Here is a 23,699-nt window from a genome sequence, read left to right as displayed (position 1 = left end):
TCCTTTATACCCCCTTCCAGTACCTGAAGGGGCTACAAGGAAGCTGGGGGGGGAACTTTTTCCAAGGGACTGTAGTGACAGGACAAGGGGTAACGGGTTTAAATTGGAAGTGGGGAGGTTTAGATTAGATATTAGGAAGAAATTCTTCCCGGAGAGGGTGGTGAGGTACCGGCATAGGTTGCCCAGAGAAGCTGTGGATGCCCCATCCCTAGAAGTGTTCAAGGCCAGGCTGGATGAGGCTTTGAGCAACCTGGTCTAGTGGAAGGTGTCCCTGCCCATGGCAGGGGGGTTGGAACTGGATGGTCTTTAAGGTCCCTTCCAACCCAAACCATTGTATGACTCTATGATCTTCTGATCTGAGAGGGTGGATTTATCTGAGTGGCATCAGTTGTTAAAAACCAGGATTGTAGCTTGGTTCCTGAGAGAACACAGAACGCAGAGGCTAAGTTGTGTGGAGTGAGGTTTTGAAAGTGAACACTGTGAAGACAGTATGTATGCAGGTCTGTGTTGAACAGCTTTTGGAAAAAACAATCATGCTTCATTCTGGAAAAATGGCTTCTTTATTACTGTATGACAATAGAGTATGAATAAAACTCTTCCAGGTATAAAAGCTGTCTGGCCTCCTAAGTTGTGCCGCTGAACAAGAATGTAACCAGAAAATACAGTCAGAGGGTGGTTATAATTATTTTCCACAGCTAGCTATGGTTAGTAAGAAAGGATTTGTGAAGAGATTTCATGGCACAGGGCTGCTATGAGCAAGGACTTTTTTTCAGGTTGGGGTGTCTAGTCCATCATTTCCAACCAGCAGTACTCACTGTCCTCTTTTTACTGTTTTCATTGATTAAGTTTGAAGGCAACAGTTTGCATCAGCTGGTGCTGAAGATCTGCAGAGGACGTTTTCACCCAGTGTCTCCCAACTATTCATATGATCTGAGGCTATTAATTTCCCAGTTGCTTAAGATATCTCCAAGAGATCGACCATCTATCAATTCTATTCTAAGGAAGCCCTTCTTGCAGAAGCTTGTTCTCAGGTATTTGCCCCCTGAGGTAAGTGCATGTACTGCTGCTTGCTGAGAGAAAAGTATGTCTCAAAGTGGTATAAACAGTTCTATCAGATACCTATTTTTTTATAGATTACACAGGAAGAATTCAGTCTCAGTGTGATACATAGAAAAAAGCCCTCAGCATCACAGTCTGGAGCCAAGCTGATACAAGGTAATAATAATAATATTGTTTAATATTAGTTTAACACTAATATTTGTTAGTTACAATATACATGATGGCTATAAGTTTCTCCAGCAGTCTTTATTGGCCATTTGAATACATGAGTTTCACACAAAGTTAAAAATAGGAGGGAACTACAACAGCAGAAACATTCATCCCAACAGTGCGTTGCTGTCCTGTTCAGGAAAAGACAACTCATTAATAATGAACTGGTCATTAGCCATGTTCAGCTAGAAAAGCTGTCATAGGAAAGTACTGAAACACTGATTTTAATTCTTTCAAGAACAGAATTTACAGAACTGAGAGGCTTTGGTCTAGATGCAGTTTAGGTCCATCACATGAAGAACATCCTTACCTAATTTTGACAAGCTATGTGCAAAAATGCAAAAACCTTGTAAAATGAGCTCCATGGTATTTTACAGAATAATAAAAATGTATTTTACAAAATGTTATAAATTAGATTGTGAGAGACAATGAACTCTATTTGTATTTGGTGCTCATTGGTAGATCAGGTAGTGTGTGCACAGCCTAGGAAAACATGAATGAGACTAAATGGTATCTCTGTATGAACTGCTGAACATCTGGCATGTTTCTGGCAGCATAACCTTTTCCTAATTCTATATTCTTCAGTATATAATAATTATTCTTCAAATTTACCTTTGGAATTATTAAAGTAGTTTAAACAGATTTGTGAAAATGAACTTACGTAGTTACTTAACTACACTACGGACTTTTTTTTCTTTAAAAAAAAAAAGTTCTTCAGTAGTATAGGAACCCGTGGTATTTTGGAAATGACTTTCCATGAGATTTATCTGCCTTCAGGTCTCATGCAATTTGAACAGAGGCACCTGAACACCTAAGTCACTTAGGCTTTTTAAAAAATATATTAAAATATTTTTTTCTCATAAATTTCATATATTTCATCTCCGAGACATGATACTGTCACAGTCATTACTCAGAAAAGATTTAAAACTCACTTAGAAACCACTTAATCCTAGCAGAGATGCTACTTCTCATTATTGCAGCTAAGATATTTGCAAAATACTGACGGACCAAACGGGAATGGTGTGCACTTGTATTCTCCTACATGGGGAACCGATCTTTTTCACTTGTCAGTCCTTCTTTCCAACCTTCACAAGGACTACAACATTGTCTAGAGATTATATGGAGAGACAGGTTTGGAAAGGGAATGCCTAAGCAGGTAGACACCTAGCCTCCAACGAAACGTGAGCCTAAGAATCAGACCTTCTATTTTCTGCAACAACCGGCATTCTAGTTTATAGAGTTCTCCCTTTTAATCCATGTGCACCCTTGCAAAATCAGTAAGATTCACTTTATGTGATGTGGTTTAACCCCAGCTAGCAACTGGAAGCCCCAGCCAGCTTCCACCTTTTTTATATGCTGAGCATGATGTCATATGGTATGGAATATCCCTTTGGTCAGTTGGAGTCAGTTGTCCTGGCTGTGCCCCCTCCCAGCTTCTTGTGCACCCCCAGCCCACTCGCTGTTAGGGCAGTGTGAGAAGCAGAAAAGACCTTGACTGTGTAAGCACTGCTCAGCAGTTCCTTAAACATCCCTGTATTATTATCACCACTGTTTCCAGCACAAATCCAAAACATAGCCCCATATTAGCTACTATGAAGAAAATGACCTCTATCCTAGCCAAAATCAGCATGAGTGTGACAAATCATGTTTTCAAAAGCATGCCGTTCTCAGAATGAAAGGCAGAATGCCTAGGAAGTGTGAAGGATGGTGATGAGGATGATGGTGATGATGATGAAAGGACGTAAGGATAACATCTGTTAGCCCAACCTGTCAGTGTTAGGTGTATGCACCCTACTGTGGTTTGCAATGACATGATCATTAATCATGTAGGGAACACAGAAGGTAACATTTTAATCTTTTATTGTTAAAAAGCACATAAACTTCAAAAAAGGAGAGTCCAAGACCAGGTTTCTCCAGAATCTGGAATGCTGGTGCCTGTCAATGAACAGAAATTATTTCAGAGAAATGAATGGAAACCTCCTTCAAGAGGGCAACAGCCTATTTTTCAGGTACTGTGCATCCACATTCTTGTAATATTTAATCATCTTCAGAAAGCAAATTCCTGCTTCTAGAGAAGCCCCTTTTAAAGGCCTCAGTAAGATGTACTAAATTCAGTTTAATGCCTACGCTAAGTCAATAGAGACAATTAAGCACTCCTGAAGCCTCAGAAGATGTGTTTTAGAAAGCCTAAGTGGGAAACAGTGAATTCAGGCTACTTCGTTATAGTCCTTTGTAACAAAAGGGGTCAGGCACGCTTTGCCTTTATGTTTGCACAAAGGTGAATAAACTCTGTGTTTGCATTTTTGCTATAGAAGCAAATACACTGATCCTCTGACCTCAAACCTGAGAGCCTATTCGTGGGGAAAACCACTGGCACCCACTGACCTTGTCTCGGGCACTATTAGAGCAAACTGGGATCAAACCTTACAGCAGAAAGCCCCAGACACAACCATTTTTGTCCCTCACTCTTTTACCCCCTCCTTCTTTCCTCAGGCTGGATATCAGCTGTATGCTGTCTCCAGCCTCTTACTTGGCATCACTTCATACCTTTATGTTTATCTTCAAGAGCATGTAGTACTGCACTGGGTGCTGGTGAACACGGAGCAAAGCACATTTAGAATTTGGGAGCACCCACCAGTGATTGCGTGTTGCAGTTATGGTAGATTAACTGATGGTGGGGAATTGTGGTGTTCCCATAATTGCAGCCCTCAAGCAATCACTTATACTACCTATGGGTAATACTGGCCCTCTGCAGGAATATAGGACTGTTTTCCAGCATGCACGTTTGTGCATATCCAATGCAAATCCAGAGATGGATTGTTAGGAAGGTTAAGTTTCCTTTCACTGTGCACTGCTGTAATCAAACAGAATTTTGTTCACAGTATTTTTATCTATGAGACATGCTCTAATGTTAACACTGGGAAAGTTCCCACGTTCTTTCAGCGCCCAGGTGAAGCAACCAGGTTCCAGGGATAGTTGCACAGTGTCATACTTTGCACGTGTTGCTTCAGGATTCACAGAAGAATCACAGAATGGTTGAGGTTGGAAGAGACCTCTGGAAGTCGCCTTGTCCAGCCCCCTGCTCAAGCAAGGCCACCTAGAACTGGTTGCTCAGGACCATGTCCAGATGGCTTTTGAGTATCTCCAAGGATGGAGACTCCACAAACTCTCTGGGCAACCTATTACAGTGCTCAGTCACCCTCAAAGTAAAGAATTGTTTCCTGATGTTCAGAGGGAACCTCCTGTGTTTCACTTTGTGCCCGTTGCCTCTGGTCCTGTCACTGGGCTGCAAAGAGCCGGGCTCCGTCCTCTTTGTACCTTCACTTCTGGTATTTATACACATTGATGGGATCCTCCCCGGGCCTTCTCTAGGCCAAACAGTCTCAGCTCTCTCAGCATTTCCTCAAAAGAGAGATGCTCCAATTTTTTCATCATCTTAATGGCCCTTTGTTGGACTCTGTCCAGTATGCCCATGTCTCCCTTGTCCTGGACAGCCCAGCACTGGACGCAGCGCTTCAGGTGTGGCCTCACCAGTGCTGAGAAGAAGGGAAGGATCACCTCCCTTGGCCTGCTGGCAATGCTTTGACTCATGGCAGCCCAGGATAACACTGGCCTTCTTTGGCACAGAGAGACATTGTTGGCTCATGTTCAGCTTCTTGTTCATCAGGACCACCAGGTCCTTTTCTGCAAAGATGCTGTCGTGGTTTAACTCTGGCTAGCAAAATACCACGAAGCCGCTCTCACAAATCCCCCTCCCCTCCTCCAGTGGAGGGGAAGAATCAGAGGAAAAAGAAATAAGGAAGCTCGTAAAATTGAAATAAGAACCATTTAATAATTAAATCTGAATTAATATATACAAATACTACTAATAAGAAATAATTAAAACAATAGAGAATAAAACATATGATACAGTATGATACAATTCCTCCCCACCCACTGACCGATGCACAACAGGTGCTGAGCAGTGGGAGTCAGACCCAGAGAGCCCGAGAGCCGCAGCCCGAGAGCGATCGCAGGCCGAGGGCTGGAGCCCGAGTGCTGCCACAGCAGACTCTGAGTGAATCCTCTCAGCGATAGCAAGCCTGGGAAAACTTGTAGGTAGATGATCTACATGTAGGTAGATGATCTTATTTTCAGTGTCTCTAAGAAGGAAAATGGAGAGGAATAGTTGTTTACCATCTAAGGAAGGGATACTTAGATGCTTTTTCATTTATGTAAGAAAACAAGCAAAATCCATCATTTTTCTCATACACCATATAGTGGTTTTCAGTCTCCCACCATGGAAGAGTTTGTGAATGTCTTACCACACTTCTTTTTTACCACTCAGCAGCAGCTAAGACGATCGCCTTCTCCCCATTGTTCTTATGAGAAATGGAAAAGACAGTCTTGTCACCAAGTAGAAATACAGGGGTGTTTCATCCCGGTAAGGACTTTGAGAAATGAAAGGCAGCTCCCACAGGCACATAATCAAAGAGACGGTGACATGAAGTAGCACAGTGCTCCCTTGAAAGCAGCAGTCAGTGTGTGTGCAGCCCAGAACTACATCCCAGATTCCCCTTGCTCTCACATGTCAAAATAAGATTCTCCTGGAATTAATTCAGTGCCTTAGGCTTCAAAACAATGAAGTGGCTCTAGGGCAGCGACACTATAGGGGTACAAAGCTCCATGCTGATTGACTTGCACAACAATATGGGCTGCTGCTTAATAGCAGGAGTAGATGGAACAGGGGAAAAGACGATGGCAAGATTACATACACCCTGAGAAGTTAACAAGTTTCTGGGTTCTGTGTGAAAGGATTTGGAAAACTTACACTAACTGTACTGTAGACAGCCTCTATTACCATGTGACTCAGACTGGGGAGGAGGACAGGATGTTAATTCAAACTTGTACTGATGAGAACAGGTAAATAATATCCTTTACTGTGTTTTCAGCCACACAGCTCCAGATTTAAGACGGCAGAAAGATCAGAAAGTATTGGAGCACATGGCCATTATGGTCATTACTATGACAAGCTTGACAACTTGCAGAGGAAGACTAATGTACGTTACGACCTTTCTCCTATCAGCCGAAGAGTTGAGGAGTACTACAAACTAAAAGGACAAGTTGCACCTCCCCCCCCACAACCCGACTGGTAAACTTTTCTCACCCTGTTCATTAGTCATGAACTGTCATGCGTGCTTTGAGTTATCCGCCTTCCTCATTAGGTAACACTGGACGTGGCTCATTCGGTGTAATTCCTCTCTGCTTGGCCTTTGATAACTTTTTAACGTAAGTTTATTGCAGAACAACGTAACTGCTGTTCCTATCTATCCAGAACTTCCCTCTGAATGTATTGTTCCGATGTTGGACATTTCATTGTCAAAATGTTTCCCAAATCTCTGCATTTTATGGGGTGAGAAGTAAAACACAGGCTTTTTTTAGACTTTCTGACTGTATTCAGGATAAATACTGTCTTTCCTTCCCACTAGGACCGGAACAGTATAAAGACCAAAAATAGTTCTCCACTTGGAGGAACAGAGTGGGAGGCAAACCATGAAAATGGGTTTTTTTCCCTGCAGAGCTGATATTTTGGTTTCAGATATAAAGAACCTTTCTCCAGCAGTCTGTAGTTTGTTTACTTCAAAGCCTTTCTCTAACAAAGTAGCAGTACGACCTTCTCATTACTTTAGAGATTGCCTGTCCATTCCATGACTGGATATTTTAGGTGTGGATGAGCTTTGAAAACCTTGAGAAAGGGAGGTAAGGACTTTTTAATACTGCCTACTTTTGGATCCTTCCTTTAAGGTTGACTGAATCATTCAGTGACGACAGTGTTCAGAGTGTTTCAGTTAAGGATCATCAGGTTTAGAACATCTTGTCTGAGCTGAGTTTCCAGTGCCTTATTTAAGTACAAAGCCAATTCAGTTTGGCTTTCTGGGGCACAAGGGGATTCTGAAGGTAGGAAGTGAAATAAATAGAAATCAGGGAGCTTAAAAATGACTGCTGGTTATTTTATACTAAAAAAAAAAAAGAGGTAAATGTTTAGAAACTGCAGAACTACATACATAAAATTGAATTAAAATTGGTTTAAATTGAAAGTGGGGAAGTTTAGATTAGATATCAGGAAGAAATTCTTCCTGGAGAGGGTGGTGAGGCAGTGGAACAGGTTGCCCAGAGAAGCTGTGGATGCCCCATCCCTGGAAGTGTTCAAGGTCAGGCTGGATGAGGCTTTGAGCAACCTGGTCTAGTGGAAGGTGTCCCTGCCCATGGCAGGGGGGGTGGAACTGGATGGGCTTTAAGGTCCCTTCCAACCCAAACCATTCCATGGTTCTATGATTCTATACAAAGTTACGCCAATAGACTTAGGCACAGAGGAGAAAGGAAATAGAAAAGGTGTTGGATATACAACCTCCATTCTGACAATTTTCACTCCTTTTGAGGATCAGGGAAAACAACTTTATTTTCATTAACACTTCCAAATACAGTTGGTCAAATAAAAGGTGAAGGAGGACTTTGCTGCACTCTTCAGAAGGCTGAGGTAACTGAAGTAATAAGAAGGGGAATGCCTGAAGCAGATACTTTTTCTTTTTGCTATTTTACTGTTGTTCTGTATTTATAAATATTTTATCCATATATATATATTCATGTAGTGCAAAGAGAGCCCTGTTTGTCTGTGACAGAACCGATAGAGAATTATTTGTGCAGAAGTTAGCAGAGTCTGTGAAATAAAACGTAGTATAGGAACATCACTTTCTTCGCTCAGGACTGCAGAGTATCTTCAAAGGCGTCTTGAAGCCCAACAGTACAAGATTAAAGTGGAAAAACAGCTGGTGAGTAAATATTGAATCATAGAATAAAATCTGTGAACAAAACTGAATGTAAATCCAAAATATGATCTGATGCCTTTCTAACAGTAACCTGTACCACTGACAGGTGGATGGTTCTGCTCTGGTGAATTCGTTGATCTGCTCCACAATGTTTATCTTGAGGTTTTATTTTCTAATGCAGAACTGTAGCAATGTACAATTCTACTGTAAGTTTTTCCTCCAAAAATACACACTTGTCGTACTGCACTCATCAGTGGAGCAGGGAGAGTGAATTGAGTGAGCACTGAAGGAAAGGATTCTAAATGAAAATTCCTTTGCTCTGGGACTTATTTGTACATCCATAGGGACTGCGACCGTCTTCTGCTGACCCATATCATGACCGGACGCAGCAGCAGGGAATACAGGAAGAACATCCCAAAAAACATCAGCAGGACATGTCTAGAAAGAATGAAATGAAAGAACAGGTACACGAAATATCTTCCTTGGCTGCTTAAAGCTGTCTTCTTACACTCCTTGACAATAGCATTCTTTACGTAAGAACTGATTCTTTTCCATCTGACCACTAGGAAAATAGAAGCTGTTTTCATCTGGTTCCATGTTACATAAACTGGTGAAGGCTTGCACAGAAGGTGATGTCCGTAGTCATTTCCCAACCATGGCCTTGACTTTGATTTCCCTTCTACTGAGATTAGAGAAGTTACATCATTGAACAAACTAACGTTGGAGGGCAAGAGATCCTCACGTTTACCAATCAGAGAAAATAGTCATACATGCATTATACATGTATGTATATTCATTGTTCATAAGCCATACTATGAATATAGAATGTGATATCATAGTGTGTGATGCATACTACTTCCCTGGTATGTTATAACTTTTGGAGATTATTTTATACAGAAACAATATGCTTTTCTGGGTTTGCTTTTGGGTGACAGAGAAAACAAACTGATACTTCTTTCTTACAGGAACACACATAAACATATTTACTCTTTCTATCTGTGGTTTATTAAAAAATGCCAGCATAAATATATGTTATATGTTAACTTTTAAATAACGGTCAGACTTTGAAATAAGAACATACATAAGAAGTTTATTAAAAAATGCCAGCATAAATATATGGAATATGTTAACTTTTAAATAACGGTCAGACTTGGAAATAAGAACATACATAAGAACATAAGAACATGTTAATACTCAACATGTACACATTCTTCAGAGACTGTTGCTGTTTAGTTCCACACAGTCTGTACTAAATAAGCCAAAAAATGAAATTTTACACATTTATCCATTTATAACATGGGCAAATTGGGATAAACTCTCATATAAACAGTAACAGAGATGTCCTGAACACAAAAATTGTCTTTTGACCAAATGAGAAGTTTTTGCTTGAAAGTTTAGGAATGTTGAAGCTTCTCCAAGAAAAGATTACCAGGTTTTGTTTTGTTTTGTTTTGGGGAGCAGGTTGCGATACAAAAACCAATGCATAATTTTTTTGTCTTCCTAATTTCAAGTCCTTTTTTTTTTGTATTTCAACATGCATTAATCATCAGTCCTTAGGTTATTCTTGGAGTTAGCTGTTTTAGATATAATTCTACAGAAAATCTAGCATGAAGCAGTCTGGAAAACTTCAAAAAGGTTGAAGTCTGGAGTAGTCATAAGTCCAAAATGTCCTCTGACAGGGAGTATCAAGCAATCTTTAAAATTGGCAGTAAAGGACACTGATCCTTTTTCCTCTTATATACAGAGTTTGATATCCATAAAATATTGTGTTTAGCTAGTGTTATTTCTAATACATATTTATTCTAGCTTGCTCTTCTTTAATAGGAATACCTGAAACAATTGCAAAAAATTCGGGAAGAATACCACAGCAATATGAAAGGATTCAGATTTAGAGCAGGAGCACTCCAGGTAACAAAGCTTAAACATATAAACAGTCATATTTCCTTTTCTTTTTTTAAGCTAGTGCATTTAATTAGAAACTGAAACGAACATTTCATAAAAATGTTCCCTAGGAGAATCAAATAATACAAGATAAAACCTATCTTTTGAGGCAAGGCAAAGCTGGGGGCGGCTCTGAAACCAAGGATACAGCGGGAACAGAAGAATCACTTCAGGTATGGGTACTGTCTCCTAGTCTAAACAGATCTTTTTCTGCAAGTCCTGCATGGTCTTTGATTCACTCTGTAACGAGTTGGAAAAACGGTGAGGCTGAACTCTCACCTGATGCGTGCGCCGCATGTCCCTAGGTTCCCTTCCTGAACAGCCTGGAAAGTTTCTTTGGCTGAGTCCTGATTGTTTTGGTAATTCTTTTTAACCTGTAAATATTAGGATGTACTTTTACTTAATTTCTTTTTGTGGTATGCTTCCTTACCTTGTTTTCTGAGTGGAGTAAAGAAGTTGTCACTCACAGTGCGAATCTTAATGAGAGATCTCTGCAAAAGATACAGTAATCTATGGGAGCCCAGAGGAGCACTGGAAGTGAGAATCCAGTTTTATGTGGACTCCTTACTTAAACAAAAATTAGGGAGAAGTGAGAGGAAGAAGCAGCGCCAAAGCTTTCCAGCTACAGGACTCTCTCACTTCCTTCTCATCAGATACTACCAAAGCAGCTACTGGAATGGAGCTTCAGAATTGTTCCACTTGTACTTTGCAATATTGGCATCATGAACAACACATGAGGTTTCCAGACCAGAGAGTTCTGCAGCAACAAGTCCAGTTTCTATCAAGAGAAATTAATAAAAGCCTCACCTTAGAAAAATTAACCACAGTGTGCAAATTCCATCTGTTCTGAAGGGAAAACAGACCTGACCTAGCTACCAGGATTCTCCAGTCAGGATTTGCCTCATGTGGTGTAGGACTTCCTGCTCTGTTCAGTAGCAAGGGGCAGACTTCCACATAAACCAGTAACAGACACTGCTACCCCACTGCAGCCAGAACTGGGGCCAAACCTGCCAGTATTAGTAGGATTCTCTTCAGCGATGTTCATGGATCCTGGATGTGGCTTTTACTAAAACGAATTCATACATCATTAGATGGGATAGTGTAGCTTATAGGGAACCAGAGCCACAATAGGACATGTAGTGACAGGACAAGGGGTAATGGGTTTAAATTGAAAGCGGGGAGATTGGACATCAGGAAGAAGTTCTTCCCGGAGAGGGTGGTGAGGCACTGGCACAGGTTGCCCAGAGGAGCTGTGGATGCCCCATCCCTGGAAGTGTTCAAGGCCAGGCTGGATGAGGCTTGGAGCAACCTGGTCTAGTGGAAGGTGTCCCTGCCCATGGCAGGGGGGTGGAACTAGATGGTCTTTAAGGTCCCTTCCAACACAAACCGTTTTATGATTCTATGATTCTTTTGTTTTTCCCTTTCCAGGACATGGAAGAAAACTTTAAACAAGTCAGACTCCAGGACAGGCAAGACCAAAAGACCTTAGAAAAGAAATATAACACAAAGGTACCCATCCTTATTGTTGTATTTTTTCCATTTTCGTCTTGTATCTATACATTTCAAATCGTAGTGTTATGGTAGCTCTGGAAATCAGGTTCTTTGAGAATCCATGAGGAGTGCTGGTCTAATGTCAAAAGTTTCTATGAGGAGGTAGAACCACTAAGAAATGCGTAGCAGAGCTTTTCTGACCATTTGAGGGAGACTCCCTTTAGACATTCCCAGACAGTCATCAATCCCTACCTACTCCTCTTTATATCAAACTACATTAGTAGTGTATGCAAACTCATGCTTACTCTCAGTTTAAGTGAAGTCAAGTCAGGCTGCTAATTTCTTAACGTTTTGTTGTAAACCATTTATCTCTACAATGTTTTTTAAATTGTAGAAGGGGATGGGAATTGCATGGAAATGCACGTAAGATATCAGGACAGTTTCTGACCATAAGATCATTGTGATGTCACCTAAAGGTCTTTTGTGAAATACTGCACAGACACAGTACAGTATTCAAGTTTTAATACTGGTTGAGCACGAGCTGGAAGAACCAACTCTGTGTATTGCAAGGATTGAATTAAACTATTATGAAAACGACCTTTCCTTAAAAGCAACAATATTCCGACCTTGTGTAGTGGATGCGATCATTAAAAAATACCCATAAACTATATTCAGAGTAGTCTATTTTTGTCCAACTTGTTCAGTTTTGATCTTGTTAAACTGAAGAAAAATATTGTTATGGAAGTTATTTTCAACAGAAGAATAATTTTGAAGTTTGTAGTTCCATGTAAACTGTGCACATTTAATGTTTCTGTTTAATAGAATTAAATAATTAACTGGGTGAATTTTCTTTAGGGAGGAGTAAAATTTGAAATTAATTTAGATGTATGTGTTTGTGATGAAGACAGCATTCAAGAAGCAGAGGTATGTTGTCGTTGTAGTCAAAGTATTTACATTAGTAATGTGAATCCATGACAGTAGCTCCGTGATCTAAGATTGTTTCCATCACCATCATCCTCTACAATTGTTATAATGAAGCTTCCTATTGAGGAGGTGTTGGCATTTCTGGTATTGTGCCACAAAGTAAGAATAATGTTGGGATGAACCAGCTGTTATTTAGACAAAGTGGAAGTGAGATTACAGACAACATTATGTGATTTCCTTTATTAAGATGACAGCTCTAGCTGATCGACATGTCCTAGCTGCCTAGTAAGGTTTTTATTAGTATATTAGATTTTTTAAAATATTTGTAACGGCAACATCAAAAGGACTAGTCTATATAGTCTTCATTTATAAAGCACTATTTTGTCACTCCGTTGTCTTGCATCTCTGCAGAACTCCATCCAGCCCTCTGATACACAAATCACAACACGACTTTTGAGTTCTGCTGCTTCACTTTCTGTTCCACAGTTTGCCTGTGCATACATGAGAATGGCTGGCAAACACAGTTAAGATGAGAAGTGATCAGTTATTGTCCCGTATTCGTCTTCTCTTTCCAGAGTAACCTATTGTTTTTTCAGGTACTAGATAAACTCAGTGAGACTTTAACTTCTGTGGATGGTGAGAATCTTAAGGAGAATTTGGTGGAAGTTTATGAAGATTGTATGGAGAGAGCTTTGGAAGAACTATCTGGATTCCAAACAGGTATTTCTTTTGCAAATACAAAACTGAGCATTAAACCTGAAAGTTACTTGGGTAAATTCAGTAATGCCAGGCTGCAGCAAGTTTATCTGATGAGCTCTCTTTGCAGTATCACATAATATTATTATAATGACACTGTAGTCTACTCTAAAAACATGAAACAACTTTGCCTTCTCTTTTTCTTCCCCTTAGAGTCCAGTGATACTGGTGATACCAAAGGAAACAGAAGACACTGGCAAACCGGAGCCCCTCAGACACTGCTGAATTTTCTAGCTGATGCTGATATCACTTCTGTGTGTCCTACTATGGCTGAAAATGAACTTGGTAAGAAAACTTTGGGTTTTGGTGATGCGAAGTAGGGAGCTGCTAAAATTCAGCCAGACTACTTACAGACCTTTGCATAAACAATTCCATGGAATCATAGAATCATGGAATGGTTTGGGTTGGAAGGGACCTCAAAGACCATCTAGTTCCAACCCCCCTGCCATGGGCAGGGACACCTTCCACTAGACCAGGTTGCTCAAAGCCTCATCCAGCCTGGCCTTGAACACTCCCAGGGATGGGGCATCCACAGCTTCTCTGGGCAACCTGTTCCAGTGCCTCACCACCCTCTCCAGGAAGAATTTCTTGCTGATGTCCAATCTAAACCTCCCAACTTTCAATTTAAACCCGTTACCCCTTGTCCATACCAGTGCATTCACATGATCTGGCAGGCTTTTAATTGCAGGACTTCGTAATAACTGAGATTACTGTATGTGTCAAACCATAGAATGCAGTCATCATGTTCCCCTCTGTCTACTGCTGCAGTCACGTTGTGCTGCTCCTAATTATGAAGCGGGACGTATTTTATGAATCACTCTGTGGCCTGAGTAACAAGAGCTAAAAACGCCAGTCGGTGCAACTGATCAACACCCCTTTCTTGGACCCTGAGCTGCTGATACACAGGAACTGAGGCAGTCGGTTGGCAGTGCCATCCCGCAGTGCAGTGGGGTTGCGGTTTCTCACTACTCCAGGCGCCAGCGTTGCTGCGCACTGCCAGGCAGGTGGGGCTGTGGTGATGCTCCTTTGCGGAAGCAGCTAATCGCTGTGTTTCTGACAGGCGCAGTGCATATATTCCCAGGCAGCCAGGTATCTCCAGTGACTGCTTGCTGCAAACGAGGGGCTCTTCCAGCATTCCAGCATGCTCCCAACACCCCAGACACACAGAAACAACCTGAAGAGTTTGCACCGACAGCGAAGACAGAGAATATTGTTAATATGCCAATTCTTGATCATTCTGCCTTAGATGAAAGACCATAGGGCACAAAAGAAAGAGGAATCCCTTTGAAGTTTCTTCAGCCCCAAGAAGCCAACAAGTTTGAGATCAAGGACTGCTCAGTGAAGCTATGCCTTTCTATCCTGGGCCTAATAAGCAGTTACTTGAGCTCTTGTTTTATTAAAACTGATGTTAGAAATTTTTAGTGACAAGTAGCCCAAACTATTTTTTACCCATTCTATCAACCAGACCAAAAATTTACTGAAAATTCAGTATTCCACAAGAGAAAAAAACCCAAACAGGCTCCAGCATCACACAAAACAAAGTAATCAGCATCGAGACTAGAAATTCTAAATGACAAAAGCCAGTGGCTTTCGTGACCTGAGAACTTTCCTGTCCTTCAGGTGACCCTGCTATTCTGCCTGAAGACATCCCAGAAAACAGGAAGCAGTGGAAACAAACACCACCGGGCACAGTCCTGAATATCTTGGCAAAAGCAGAGCTGTCTAATGACTCCTTCAGTTGGCTTGAAGAGGAAATAGGTAGGATGTTTCATACTGTAAACCACAAAACCTGGATCTAGCCGCAACAACTGTTGAGGTTGAAAAACCCCGTAAAACACATTTATGCAAATACATGTATTTCCATAGGACAGCTGTAAATTGTAGTACACGATGGCTTAAACTGCAGTGGTGACTTACTTTGCACCATGGTCCATGCTGGTACAGCTGACACTGAGACTGATTCAAACCCACACTGCAGCACACTATCCTAAAGTCGCAGACTGTTTTCGGAATGACATTTACTCTGCGCCTAAGTTGTTAGCTAAAAAGCCAGAGTATTTTCCCTAGAAAGATGCAGTAAATTTAATCAGACATTGTGGGTTTTTTTTTTGCACAACTGCCAGTCTAATCTACTGACTGTATAATTGGATGACAGACCTGAGCCAGCTAAATCGTACATGGCAACTTTCAACAATTTTAATGGACCGTGAGAAGTATCCCATGGCAGGGGGGTTGGAACTAGATGATCTTTAACGTCCCTTCCAAACCATTCTGTGATTCTGTGATCTTTCATTTGCAGCTGTGCGGTCAGCACTCTCCTGATAATTATGCCTTGTACACATCTTTTCTCATAGCAGAACAAGCTCTTTTAAAACCTGCCCCATCCAGCTGAGTGTACCAGCTAACTTCCTCTCGTAAGACTGGCTTTATAGCTTACACATTAAAAAAAGAAAATGAAATTCAAACCACTTTTCACTGATGTCAGCAGTTCATAGGGCTAAAGCATGAGTAACTCACATGGGTATTCAAACTGCTGCTGCCTTTATCAATTACATTTATTAAAATATGGCACTCAGTACCTAGTCCTGCCCTGCTGCTGCAGCTGACATTGTGGAGTACAGTGTTACCCAACCTGACATATTTCTGTTGGATCACATGCAGAACTGAATCACAGAATGGTTTGGGTTGGAAGGGACCTTAAAGATCATCCAGTTCCAACCCCCCTGCCATGGGCAGGGACACCTTCCACTACACCAGGTTGCTCAAAGCCTCATCCAGCCTGGCCTGGAACACTTCCAGGGATGGGGCATCCACAACATCTCTGGGCAACCTGTTCCAGTGCCTCCCCCCCCTCTCCAGGAAGAACTTCTTCCTGATGTCCAATCTAAATCTACCCGCTTTAAATTTAAACCTGTTAAACCTGCAGTGACAGGATAAGGGGTCTTTATACTAAAACTAACAACTTTCAGCATTGTTCTCCCACCTTTAAGGCTGGGTTGCCCTTCAGCCTTTGAAAGTGAGTATTGTTAGGGAACCATAGGTACATCTAAGCAGTAATTTTCAGTCTTTCCCAAACAGTACTCCCTTAAGTTTCCAACTGAATGCGCAGACCCCTGTATTGGGAACTTTAAGCTACAAACATGAGATCGCCTTGCTTTCTTAACTTCTACAGTCCTTTGGCTACGGTCTGCCAACACGCCAGGTGGCACTGAGCAGGAGTTACAAACCACTGACTAAAACGTGTCAGCAGGAGTAGCAGAAGTACGGTATTTACACTGTTGTCATTCGAACTTGTGCGCGCACACACATCGAAGCATTTACTTACTTGCTATTACGTTACATACACGTTTATAGCTAGCTGATACACAGATAAAGGGATGTTTCTCTTCCTTTCCAGAAGGGAGATTAACTATGTTGCTTCGGAAAGAAAACGAGGATGATTCAGAAACATACCCTGCTGTGGCTGTCGAAGAAGACAGGCTTGAGCCGAGATCAGATGATGATGACACGTAAGTCAAGCACAAGGAGAAAAATCCATACAACTGAGCAGCTTCCAGGAAATGACAGGCTGCATTGCCTAAAGCTTTTCTTCTGTTCCTCCAAATTCATAAACGAAGAAAACTCACTTCTTTTAGCGAGTCTGCTAATTTAACTTTTAATTTTAGTAACCTAGTAGGTCACCTGCCAGCGCTGCCATTGAGGATGTTACGCAGAAGTCTTTACTTGGCTTTGCAACTCCTGCTCTCTTGCAGACACAGGCAAACAATCTCACGTAGGAGAGAGAAGAAACAGCTCACGTTACGCGTGTCGCCTGTCTGTTCTTTATAACGCGGTTACAAACACCTCAAAGGCCTTGAAAGGAGAAAAAGCTTGTAGCAAAGATACACTTAATTAATATCATTATCTGCTTTACTTTACAGAACTTTTGAAGATTCTGAAGATGAACTGAGACACGAACTGGAGGAATCTCTGGAAAAAGTGGCAACTTCTCCAGCAGTGAGAACCACGGAGTCTCCCATCCCTTCACTAAATAAAGGTCAAACAGATGAAGAAAAGACGAGTTTATCTAGCAAACTACCTGGAAAATCAGATGATGATGTAGAAAATAACCATGGGTCATTCAGTGCTGACACACATAATGAAAAAGGCAAGCAGGAAGTGAGAGCTACCTAGAACAGCACAGTTAAGTGTTTCAAAACTTCAACTTGCTTGCCATTTCAGCCAGGTCAGTAACAAAATTTAAGGATAGTTGACATTAAATGCCAAGTAAATCAACTGCTTCTCAACAGTGCTAAACACTCAGTTAAAAATAACAGGGGGTTGTTGCTATTTTGTTTAAAAGGGGAAAAAAACCCCAGGTTACTTTTCAGATGTCTAAATGTTGAAAAATCCTGACCCAGACTGAAATGCACTTTCATCTTTATTATTCTAAACTACCTGGGACATCTCTGACAAAACTTGCTTGAGCAAATATCTGCTTGCACGCTCTCCTTAACCTTTTCTGTATCAGGTAAAAAAGGTCTCCTAGTCAGTATACTGCATGTCCCTAGCTCAGTCAACTCTTTAAGATGCTCTTCCAGCTTTTCATAATCTCTGTGCACTGCCAATACAGCCTTACAAGCCGTAGTTTCATTTACACAAGACTGACCCTACACAGCCAACTGCTCGGTGGTTTGATTTAGTAGCAGTAAAAGGGTTTATTGGCACCATGACAGCTGTGCATTCCCCGATTCCTAATAAAACATGGACCCGTAGGTTCTTCCAACCATCTTTTTTTTTTCACATACAAAATTTCATTTAATACTGGTGAAGCTTAGAGGGAAACCCCTATTCTAAAGTCTGATTTCAGTAGCTTTTGCACTTCTGAGTTTGCTAAAATCTAAAATACTGCTTGGGTGGCTCAAAAAAGGGCTGTATGTTTTTCTATTTTTGATACAAAAGCAGATCTCCAATTTTTGAACATTTTGTTCACTGTGTTCAGTTTCATAATATGCAGTAGTTTAGGGCTTTAATGTTCATGCCTGTATAGCATTTAATTATGCCCTCTAATCTAGACCCTTCTATTCCCTAGGAACAGAAAAATTTCAATAGGATATGGTTGGAAAAACACCATTAAGTTGTCATACTGTGAAAGGGCATGAGGAAATCGCTGAAATAAGGATCACAGACAAGTGGAATTATTATACTTATTAAAAAGCAAACTGCAAAACCACCATATGATTAACCTAAAGGAATCAGTGTAGGTAAAGAAATCTCCAGAACCCCAGCTAAAATCCCATGTAACACAATTTTGCCACACAATGGGGGACATCAAATTGAAAGTATGCTACAGATTCTGAAAAAAAAAAAAATTACCTGGGTACAAAAGCTACCAATGTGTTGACTTTAAAAGCTGTGGGTGAAGAATCATGAAATGGGTGGAGACTGAATGTAAAATATTCAATGAATAAAAGAACTTCCAGATGTAGTTGTTACAAGGACATGTGAAGGTGTCCCTGCCCATGGCAGGGGGGTTGGAACTAGATGGTCTTTAAGGTCCCTTCCAACCCAAACCATTCTATGATTCTATGATTCTGTGATTCTGTGACCCCAGAGGGTTTTGCACTGCGCTGTACTGTCACGCAGTCCACACTGAACATTCTCAGGAGCATTTCTTTGCCAATAAAAAAAAAATCTCTGTCACACAGAGCAGGTATTCTGATGGAAAGAAACCAAGTCTCTTCATGGAATGGGACCAAGGGATCATAGATTACATATTTTCACAGGTGATACACTGTTAAATATAAAAAGTTAATTTCACTCTCATACATTTTTATTAATACACATTTATTTAAATAATGGCTCCACAGACAACAGGAATGTCTCTTCAAAATGCTGGTCAGAAAACCTGTGCACAGACCGACGAGCATTTTCTCTGATCTCTAACCTTTTTTCAGGAGTCAAAGAGAGGATATAAGCCATCGTCTCAGCATAACTGTCCTCGTTTTCTGCTAGGAAGCCCGTGATACGTCCTTCATAGGGTACAACAATATCTAATTTGGGGCCTCCAGAATTGTGCGCCAGGATAACCGTGCCAGCCGCCATACATTCGACTACTCCTGCAAAAGACACAGAACGTGCTGATATGAATGTGCGCGATACGTACTTTGGCCGCCGTGAGGCACTGGGAAGGTAAAACTGCAGTAAAATCCAACCAGAACTGTAAGTTCCTACAGACTGCCATCCTAGATCAGTTGGAAAGACATGGAGTAAATGGTCTCAGAAGAAAAACAAAAGTTATGTTTTGAAGTCCTAAGGACTGAAATGATAGTTTAACATCTTAAGCACAACACCGAAATTAGAAATCAGATGTATTCAGTGAAGTTGTGGTTCTTGTAACGTACTTGATGTACCTGAGATAGGTAGGTAGGCAGATTAAATCACCAGTATATACAGTGAAAAAAGCACTAGGTGTTGAAACAGTTGTACAGATACACGGGGAAGGTCTGGTCTGTTCCGCGCTGCGACAGAACACTGCGACACTGGTTTTATGGGATGGTGGCAGCTGCAGAAAATAACTAAAAATTAGACATGAACGTAACAGTATTGATTTTCTCATTCACACTGAAGATCTTTCCCATTCACAAAGACAGAGAAAAGCGGAGCGTGCACATTTCGATGTGACGCTATTCAGAAGTTCAGCGTTTGGCAGATTAACAAATATTGATAGTTTTGACAATTCAGCAAGACATAGTAAAAATTGTTATCGCTGCATCTGTGTTTTTGAGGGAAGAAGTTCTAATGAAATGGGACTCTGACCGTAAGCTTTCCCCAGCCAAACTCAGTGGGATGGGAATGGCACAGGATGTACGCATCAACTCAGCTCTTCTCTACGGTTCCACAACAGACCTCAGAAATCACTTTAATTGCTGATTCTACACAGTTCTAGTTTGATTTTTAAAAAGTTCCCCTGCTCAAAAATTGCCAACTATAAATAATGCTCTAAAGTTTTGGCATGTTTTTTACAGGTAAAAAGCCGTGGAAGATGAAGGTGAAATCCAAAATCAGTGTGATTGTATAATTTCTTTAATTCTTTTAAAATTATACTATTTTATGGGAGCAAAAATATAAGAAATTATTATTTCCAGTTTATGGCTTCTGGAAGACACCTTAGAGCAAATTCTTTTAAACTAGATTCCTACAGACTATAAACTACTCCTCTGGATAGTTCCTTAAGTTGTATTCCCATTAAATGTGATGACAAGAATTGCAGTTTTGTCGCATTACAGCCATATCCATCTGTGTGGCTGCTATCTTACCTGTAGATTTATGGCAGTTGGGCAATCTTAGAAGGCCCTACAAAGTCAGGACTCAGCTCATCCCAATAAACCATGCCCAGTGCCTTAGTTCTGTATGACGGCACACTGCACACCAGTCCCAGCTCCTCTCTGGCATTCTGCTCCGTGCTACGGCAGCTGATTTAAGGACTGGATTTAATTGCCTTAGCATGGTGCCATGAAATGACCAGGGTACCTGGGGCTTGCAAACGAGACAGGATCTGTGGGAGACTCACACCTCTGCAACACCCCCATGACATATACCGACATTTCAAATGGCAGTTGAGGCAGGTGCAACACACTGAAAATCTCTACACATGCATGTCTACCTGTGAACTCTGTCTAAGCTCCCCCCGCAGTCAGTGGAGCCAACAGGGACCCATCTAAGGTGCTTAAACAGAAGCATCTGCTGCCCTTCAAGGTTCCGTTGGGTACGAAGGCATCGGTGTAAGGCTGGCAAACCTACAACGGGACCTTAGGCTGACCCATGTCCTTGCAGAGCGACAGCTAGAGGTCAGGCAGGACAACCTGGGCAGCAGAGATGAGATTAGCTGTCAGTTTAGGTGACCAGAGGATGCCCCCAGTCACAGCCTACAACACCTACAGTGCTTCGGCTTGCACTGCAGTAGCACCTAGTGCTTCGGCATCTGAACTGGTCCCGGAGGCTCTACCTCAGCCAGACCGCCTCTGAGAGAACGGGGCTGAGTGCCTGCCTGGCCAGTCACAGCCTACAACACCTACAGTGCTTCGGCTTGCACTACAGTAGCACCTAGTGCTTCGGCATCTGAACTGGTCCCGGAGGCTCTACCTCAGCCAGACCGCCTGCGTACCTGCCTGGCACGCAGACCTCCATGCTTAGACACCCACACTGAGAAGTCCTTAACCACGAACTGAAGCCCTCCCCAGCTGTGTCCCCAGCTAGGACAAATGACCGACCGCCGAGGAGAGATACTGACCGATCCCGAAGTGCTCATTCCACATGGTATGCAGGCCAACGGTGGCCTCGGCCAGGCGTCTCTTCAGCTCCTCAAAGGGAATGTTGATCCTGAAGGTCACGTCGTCGCTAACCCCCAGCTCTTCGCAAAGACTTTTAAGGTTATTTACGCGCTCTTCATCTTGCCGGTTGCGACAGCCTCCGATTAAGCTAAGCTTCAACGATGACTGCTGCCCCAGCCTCTTCTCTTTCAGCAATTTAGCAAAAGCTCTGATTTGCAAAGGATGATCTTTTTCAGGCCTGAACTGGCCAACGGAAACAATGGAATATTCATGGGTGCTCTTTTCCTCTTCCAGTGGAATATCCAAGAAGGTCTGAACATCGCACGGCGGATATACAACACTAGTGCAAGCCCCAGCTCTCCAGAGGGAAAGGATGTGATTCAGCGTCCAAGAAGAATTAACCATAATCACATCACTGCAGGAACCAACCAATCCGTACAAGAAAGCAAAGAAGTAGTAGTAGAGAAGTTTAAATTTGCTGAAAAGGGGGCTGTTTGTAATGAAGGCTGCATTGTTAAACCTGGTATCCTGATTCCTAACGACAGAAAGCATATCGGTGCTGATAGTGGGGTAATGGACATAGCATCCAACCCGACAACCTCCTAAATACTTAAAGAGGGGCAGCGTGAAGGCATAACCCATTGAGTCGATATAAATATCAGGAACACACTTCAGAAGAGCTTCCCAGCCGAGAAGCACTGACCCTAAACTTTGTCCCAGCAAAGTGAAGTGAGGGTAAAGAGAAGCTTCCACAAGGTAGCGTTTTTCTAGAAATACAAACTTCACAGGATGAGTTAATTTAATATTGAACCTTCTGAAAGCGCCTTCTACTATTTCTTCTCCAGTGGCATCTCTGTCACCAGTGTAAACAACACATGTGACATTTTTGTACCTGCAAGAGAAAAGACAAAGAATTTCATACATTCTTCAAATTTTGTAACACAGAACTAAAATATCCATTCAAATTTACTCAAAAACTATGGGAGAACAAACGTCTGGCCAAGCTCTGAAATGATTTTAGCTATGCTGTTCCTTCTACAGTGATTTCTGAGCTGCAGAAAAACATATGGCTGAGGACCTGGGGAATATGATTTCTGAGTCAAATGAAAGGAGCTCAGCATTACTCTACAGCTTTAAGAATGCCTTACCTGACATCAGGAGACGTCTGTCTAGTGCACAGCATGAGTAAAATGCAGGCGAGCGTAAGCCAGAGGATGTGCCAATCCTAAACCTACTTTAGATATTAACTTGTTTTGCCTCCTACGTCAAGAGGCAAGTGTCAAGATTATCAGTTATCTACTGGTGCGTTACGACTATACGAAGCTCCCTATCAGTACTGGAAAACTGAGGAGGGAGGGGGGTTTTCCCAAGGAGAGAAAGAAATGAGAGATGCCACAGCAGGACAGACCAAAATCTGGGTAAAGGGATCAAGTGGAATGGTGCAACCAGGTGAAACTCAACATTTAAATAAATAAATAAATGTGGGACTGGTAGATGAACAATACCTATTTCAGTATGTAAAATGCCAAAATGTGCATAAATGATACCATCAGTAGCTGGGAATGAAATACGGTACTTGATAAACAGATGCTTACTTTTTCTGGAGCGTCCTTATGGCACACCACAAGACTCTCTCCCCTCCACCACCTGCATTGCAATACGGGTGAAAAAACGCAACCAGCAATGGCCGCTTCCCATCTTTTCCTGCCGAGGTCAACTCTTTTCTCCTTTGTTGTATCCATAGCCATATTCCCCACAGTAGTGCCGCCAAGCAGACACACAAAATTCCACTTAGAAATAATGCAGGGAGAAACAATGAGCACAGCAATCTGAAACAAGCCGGAAATTTTAAAACATAAAATCACTTTAGAGAAATACCATGTGTGAAGTTGAGAGAGAAGGGCTTACAGATAGAGCTACAGGGAGTTCAACAATTTCTGATCTCCTCTGTGTCGGAAATCATCAGTATCTGTGTATCATTTCAACAGTTACAGGGGGAAAAAAAATCACTGGTCTAGATTGTTTAGCCAAAGATGGTTTTTCCCTACTCTTAGTCTCAACCCTTTCTTACTGTTCATTGATGCCACGTATCTCTGTCCATCCTCACGTGCTACGTACACTATAAAGACTGCATATCCTTAGCAATCTGGCAAAACACAACGAGTGAAGCCATTTCTAAATAGACTTGGGAGAGTTTTCT

General features: G+C 41.7%; 2 protein-coding genes across 2 annotated transcripts in view; one reads left to right on the top strand and one right to left on the bottom strand.

Moving 5' to 3' along the window:
* The window catches only part of NEK5 (NIMA-related kinase 5), a 27,835-nt gene extending 10,475 nt beyond the window's left edge, over nucleotides 1–17,360 (top strand). The window contains exons 8-22 of the mRNA XM_010151838.1: nucleotides 847–1,047; nucleotides 1,143–1,215; nucleotides 3,142–3,278; nucleotides 6,201–6,400; nucleotides 8,012–8,078; nucleotides 8,420–8,539; nucleotides 9,900–9,983; nucleotides 10,088–10,189; nucleotides 11,445–11,525; nucleotides 12,363–12,431; nucleotides 13,028–13,151; nucleotides 13,341–13,472; nucleotides 14,808–14,945; nucleotides 16,615–16,696; nucleotides 17,108–17,360. Coding sequence (XP_010150140.1) covers nucleotides 847–1,047; nucleotides 1,143–1,215; nucleotides 3,142–3,278; nucleotides 6,201–6,400; nucleotides 8,012–8,078; nucleotides 8,420–8,539; nucleotides 9,900–9,983; nucleotides 10,088–10,189; nucleotides 11,445–11,525; nucleotides 12,363–12,431; nucleotides 13,028–13,151; nucleotides 13,341–13,472; nucleotides 14,808–14,945; nucleotides 16,615–16,696; nucleotides 17,108–17,360 — 1,863 coding nt within the window. The remainder of the gene's footprint in view (nucleotides 1–846; nucleotides 1,048–1,142; nucleotides 1,216–3,141; nucleotides 3,279–6,200; nucleotides 6,401–8,011; nucleotides 8,079–8,419; nucleotides 8,540–9,899; nucleotides 9,984–10,087; nucleotides 10,190–11,444; nucleotides 11,526–12,362; nucleotides 12,432–13,027; nucleotides 13,152–13,340; nucleotides 13,473–14,807; nucleotides 14,946–16,614; nucleotides 16,697–17,107) is intronic.
* Nucleotides 17,361–18,938: 1,578 nt separating this feature from the next.
* ALG11 (ALG11, alpha-1,2-mannosyltransferase) lies at nucleotides 18,939–23,348 on the bottom strand (the record flags this gene model as incomplete). Its single annotated transcript, XM_010151837.1, has 3 exons — nucleotides 18,939–19,285; nucleotides 21,460–22,391; nucleotides 23,095–23,348. Coding segments are annotated over 3 exons (1,458 nt in total), but the record flags the coding sequence as incomplete, so codon positions are not given.
* Nucleotides 23,349–23,699: the final 351 nt, after the last annotated feature.

Source organism: Eurypyga helias, unplaced genomic scaffold, assembly GCF_000690775.1.
Source record: "Eurypyga helias isolate BGI_N326 unplaced genomic scaffold, ASM69077v1 scaffold11665, whole genome shotgun sequence".
Lineage (NCBI taxonomy): Eukaryota > Metazoa > Chordata > Aves > Eurypygiformes > Eurypygidae > Eurypyga > Eurypyga helias.
Note: the sequence above shows the minus strand (reverse complement) of the source record. Positions and strands in the feature narration are given on the sequence as shown.